This window comes from Sinocyclocheilus grahami, unplaced genomic scaffold (genome assembly GCF_001515645.1).
Source record: "Sinocyclocheilus grahami isolate Dianchi unplaced genomic scaffold, SAMN03320097.WGS_v1.1 scaffold354.1, whole genome shotgun sequence".
Classification (NCBI taxonomy): domain Eukaryota; kingdom Metazoa; phylum Chordata; class Actinopteri; order Cypriniformes; family Cyprinidae; genus Sinocyclocheilus; species Sinocyclocheilus grahami.
The window spans coordinates 1,050,399-1,055,398 of NW_015505533.1; the positions used below are offsets into that span (position 1 = coordinate 1,050,399).

The window sequence follows — 5,000 nt, forward strand, 5'->3', positions numbered from 1 at the left end:
GTGAGAGAGAGAGAGAGAGAGAGAGAGAGAGAGAGAGAGAGAGTGTGTGTGTGTGTGTGTGTGTGTGTGTGTGTGTGTGAGAGAGAGAGAGAGAGAGAGAGAGAGAGAGAGTGTGTGTGTGTGTGTGTGTATGTGTGTCTGTGTGTGAGGGAGAGAGAGAGTGTGTGTGTGTATGTGTGTCTGTGTGTGAGAGAGAGAGAGAGAGAGTGTGTGTGTGTGTGCTCACCACTCCTGTGTGATGCGTGTCTGTAGTTCAGGCAGCAGGAACTGGTGGTGGAAGAGGTAGATGCTGGAGATGTTGGAGAAGATTCCTGTGATGACCTCAGCAGGGATGCCAGCCTCCGTCAGACGAGCACAAAACACCTGGACACACACACACACACACACACACAATGATACAGGTGTTACTGTTAATCTATAGCTCAGGATAGAGACAATCAAATTACGTAACTTGTTTAAAGTTTAGTAACATTTTGGTCTAATTCAAACGCTTCAGAAAACAGTGTTTTTTTGGAGCTTCGTGGTTTTGGTCACCATTCACTTGCACTATATGGACCTATGGAGCTGAAACATTTTCTGAAACTCTGCAGAAGAAAGAAACTCAAACCCATCTGGGACGCCACTGGAGAATTGTTTGTTCCTTTAAGGAGCACTTTTTGCGCTCTCTCGTTTCATACAAACGCACCTCAGTTTTCGACTGCATTTACTGTAAAATGAAACCAGACGACTTCAGTGTTAATAGCAGGTCTGTGGTAATGTTGTTGACGTGTTTGTATGTGTGTCTGTGTGTGAGAGAGAGAGAGAGAGTGTGTGTGTGTGTGCTCACCACTCCTGTGTGATGCGTGTCTGTAGTTCAGGCAGCAGGAACTGGTGGTGGAAGAGGTAGATGCTGGAGATGTTGGAGAAGATTCCTGTGATGACCTCAGCAGGGATGCCAGCCTCCGTCAGACGAGCACAAAACACCTGGACACACACACACACACACACACACAATGATACAGGTGTTACTGTTAATCTATAGCTCAGGATAGAGACAATCAAATTACGTAACTTGTTTAAAGTTTAGTAACATTTTGGTCTAATTCAAACGCTTCAGAAAACAGTGTTTTTTTGGAGCTTCGTGGTTTTGGTCACCATTCACTTGCACTATATGGACCTATGGAGCTGAAACATTTTCTGAAACTCTGCAGAAGAAAGAAACTCAAACCCATCTGGGACGCCACTGGAGAATTGTTTGTTCCTTTAAGGAGCACTTTTTGCGCTCTCTCGTTTCATACAAACGCACCTCAGTTTTCGACTGCATTTACTGTAAAATGAAACCAGACGACTTCAGTGTTAATAGCAGGTCTGTGGTAATGTTGTTGACGTGTTTGCCTGCTAGAACAATAGTTTTATACACTGAAATAGGTAAGATTTTGAAATGCTTTCTTCTGAAATCAATATTTCATGTCCATGTGATTAATAATAATAGTGATTAAGTGGCATGACTGTACATTTTCCCTTAAATGCATATAGTTTGAACTTGTTCATTCGTCTGGGCTCAAAGCCGTTTGTTAGGAATGTTTTTCTTCACGAAAGCTTTGCATCTAAGGAGCTAATACATTTCCACTCAAATCAATATTTTGTGTCCAATTATTGACTTATGTAGCGAGTAGCTGTGTAATAAGTGGTATAAGGTGATACAAGACCCCTGCGTTTCACATCCACATCCTGATATTGTCAATGACAACGGCTCTTTTACTTGTCATTTAGCTGGAAGAAGGATTGTTTACAGTTGATTTCTTCTATATTTTATATAATTATCTAAATAATCAAATAGCATTTTAATTTATAATTAAATCAGTTGATTAAATCAAATGAATAAATCAAATAAAAGTAAATAATCACAGTAATTCCTTCTCATCAGGCCTTTTTTTAGATGAGAAGGACGCTGGCCTTGCTGCATCAATCACCACTTTCAAATGGAGTAAAATTAAAAAGATGAGAACAAGAAAAGCACAAAAGCAGCAAGCGTTTCTCAATGTTTTATGGAGACACATGACAGTGTGGTCTGAAAGCTTGTTGTGGGTTTATTCTGCCCCAAGGAATCAGTTTGACACGAAATCAAAAATCATTGATTGTAGAGGAAATAAACTAAGAGGAAGTGTCAGAAACAGGAAGCCGTGTGAACACAAAACACCTCATTTCAATGTAAATAAGGAGAAACTCTGAATACTCAAATGCAGCATGCGGACGAAAGGGGAAACGGAGGACTAGTGATCTGTGCTGGTGTGTGTGTTACCTGGTCCAGCAGGTTGAGTCTTTTCACATACGCTTCTTCTGTCTGGAGCAACTCTTTAGCGATGTTCAACAGCTTCTGCGACTGAGAGACAGAGAGAGCAAGACAGGAAGGCACATCGGTTTCAGGCAAACTAAAAAAAGACAAAAACCGTGTTTAAAAATGCCACATGCCTGGTAACAAACTTCCTTCAAACTAGTGTTTTACCACTTACACAGTCACAAAATGACTAACAGGAAAGAAAATATTGTTCTTCAGCAGTGTTGGGCTATTTAGTCAAAAAATCGAATATATTACTCATTACTAAAGTAACATTATCCACATCCACTGTCTTCACTGACACACACATAAACACACTCCTGCAATCAAAAGCAGGAAACCGTCTTTACATTGACAGCCAAGCAGTGAATGCACTAAAGCCTCTAGCAGAACAACACCGCTTTATCAAACACCGCAGATTAACACAAAATACTTTTTATTTGAGAAAACAAACCAAATATGTGTTTCCAGTAATGCAGATACAAGGAAAGTGATGGTTCAGATGGTGCATTTGAAATTTTTATGGTATATGGATGATTCTAATCTGTTTAGGTTATATTTTACTTCCAAAACAAAGAGAACAAATGTACTGTGCATGAATAAAATAGTCATTCTTTTCCCAATCTCTCATTCTCATACAGTGATTTAAGAGCATACAGTAAAATAATACAATTGTAAATAGTACTGTTTTTAATTCAGGCTTTTATTGAAAACAAAACCCATTGCATTATATAAAAATGACTACTGAATGAGAATCATCAGGGAGAAAACCATCTTAAATGGTCTTTTGATTGTGCAATGACATTTTTTGTAATATTCAAGCATATGTTCTGTCAGACCAAATAAATAAATTCAACCGTGCAAAAATGTGGAAAATTAGATCAATTAGTTTCAAGAAATCTAAACGACATTTTTCACATCTTGTTCTTCGCCTCAGTTAATGTCGGGCAGCCATGATAGATGCATCTATCGCTCACATGCACACACACAACAGCAGCTCATCCCACATCCTGTGTGACAGCATGCTATTAAAACCACACACACACCTTTCCTACAGCAGATGTGCTGCTCACTCCAGGAAACACAGGAAAGACCAGAGCTGTGTGTGGATCTGAGCACAAAGCGTGAAGAATCCAGAGGTATCAGGGCGTGTGTTTGGTGAATGCGTGTGCTCTTATTATGGGCGACTCCTGCTGCGTGGACACAAAGCTCTGTTCCTGTCACACCTTACCGGCACAAAAACACTCCTGCAGTCTCTCTGGGGCCTGACTAACTGCTGACTTGCACCTATACACTCTGCAGGTCTGGGCCCGTATTCACAAAATATCTTCAGGCTAAAAGTAGCTCATAACTCGCTGATTTAGGAGAAAATCTAAAAAATAATGGGCGTGCCAGTCCTAAATTTAGGACTCCTAAATGTTTGCTCTAAGAGTATTTCACAAAGCGTTTTAGCTCTAAAACTAGCTCCTAAATCTGTGAAAGGTTAGGAGCAGTGAAGAGGACTCCTAAGCCACTAAGACCAAGCCACAAACTATCCTAAAATAGCTGTTGCTGGCAATCTGTCTCTGAACGCAAACATTTGAGAAACATTTGAGGATAATGAGCTTTTAAAAAGGTATCACCTTTGGTTTTGGAGGTTACCCCAACTCCAGATTTTCCTTTGATTATATCCTCGCTTTCATTAAGCAGCTGGTGAAGAAGTAACAGCTCTTCTTGAGTCCAGTTTGGTTTTCTTTTACGTTTGCATGTCTTACTATCAGCCATGATTATTCTACTCTGTTAATTAAAAGGCTGTTTATAAGCATATTCACTAATTATGAGAAGCACACATGTAAGAGGCTGACAATTAGCTGGACATATACTTGTTTAATTAGTGACTCTTAGCCTGCATTTTAAAATCTTGATTTGAATGTGGCAACATTTTTAGTTTTGAACCTATATTTGAATATGGCAACATAATATTGCACTCTACAATATTTCTATGAATAAATCTCTGACAGAGACTATCAGCCAATCACTGTGTGCATCGTTAATAATCATGCTGACCTCATCCATAGCAACGAGGTAAACCCACTATATGGTTAGGGTTAGGATTAGGGTTTGGTTTAGGGTTAGTTGCATGAAATTATGCATAATTTTAGGGATGTACCGATGACCGGTTTGACGATAAATCATGATAAAATTCCCCATGGTTAGTATTACCATTTCATCATTGATTAATTATCATTTTTACTTAAAGGGATAGTTCAACCAAAAATGAAAATTCTGTCATTAATTACTCACCCTCATGTCGTTCCAAACCCATAAGATCTTCGTTCATCTTCAGAACACAAATTAAGATATTTTTGATGAAATCTGAGAGCTCTCCGACCAGAGCTGGCACCAGCGCAGCACTCATGAGGGGACAACTGAGGTGATGAAAGGGGGCGATGACATACCACAAAGTTAAAAAAAAAAAAAAAACCTATGTGGCCCATTCACGTATTTGTCGGACCGTAAACAAACCTGCTCGCTACTACTACAACTATTAGAATACAGGGTTCACACAGATAGTGTTTTGGTCACGAGACAAATTATTGTAATTAAGTGCGAGGTCTAGAGAAGTGTTTTAGAAGCTGAATTTCTTTGAACGTGAGCGCTGTGTTTTAGAATGATTTATTATGCACGAGAAGCTGCTAAGACT

At 39.4% G+C, this 5,000-nt stretch overlaps 2 protein-coding genes across 2 annotated transcripts in view; both read right to left on the bottom strand.

Annotated features, from left to right (window-relative positions):
* Positions 1-703, bottom strand: part of LOC107548738 (FYVE, RhoGEF and PH domain-containing protein 3-like) — a 19,853-nt gene extending 19,150 nt beyond the window's left edge. The window contains exons 1-2 of the mRNA XM_016229539.1: positions 686-703; positions 227-363 (exon numbers count right to left, since the gene is read on the bottom strand). Of these exons, the coding sequence (XP_016085025.1) occupies positions 227-363; positions 686-703 (155 nt within the window). The remainder of the gene's footprint in view (positions 1-226; positions 364-685) is intronic.
* Positions 704-819: 116 nt separating this feature from the next.
* Positions 820-5,000, bottom strand: part of LOC107548755 (FYVE, RhoGEF and PH domain-containing protein 3-like) — a 21,020-nt gene continuing 16,839 nt past the window's right edge. The window contains exons 5-6 of the mRNA XM_016229564.1: positions 2,282-2,362; positions 820-963 (exon numbers count right to left, since the gene is read on the bottom strand). Of these exons, the coding sequence (XP_016085050.1) occupies positions 823-963; positions 2,282-2,362 (222 nt within the window). The 3' untranslated portion in view covers positions 820-822. The remainder of the gene's footprint in view (positions 964-2,281; positions 2,363-5,000) is intronic.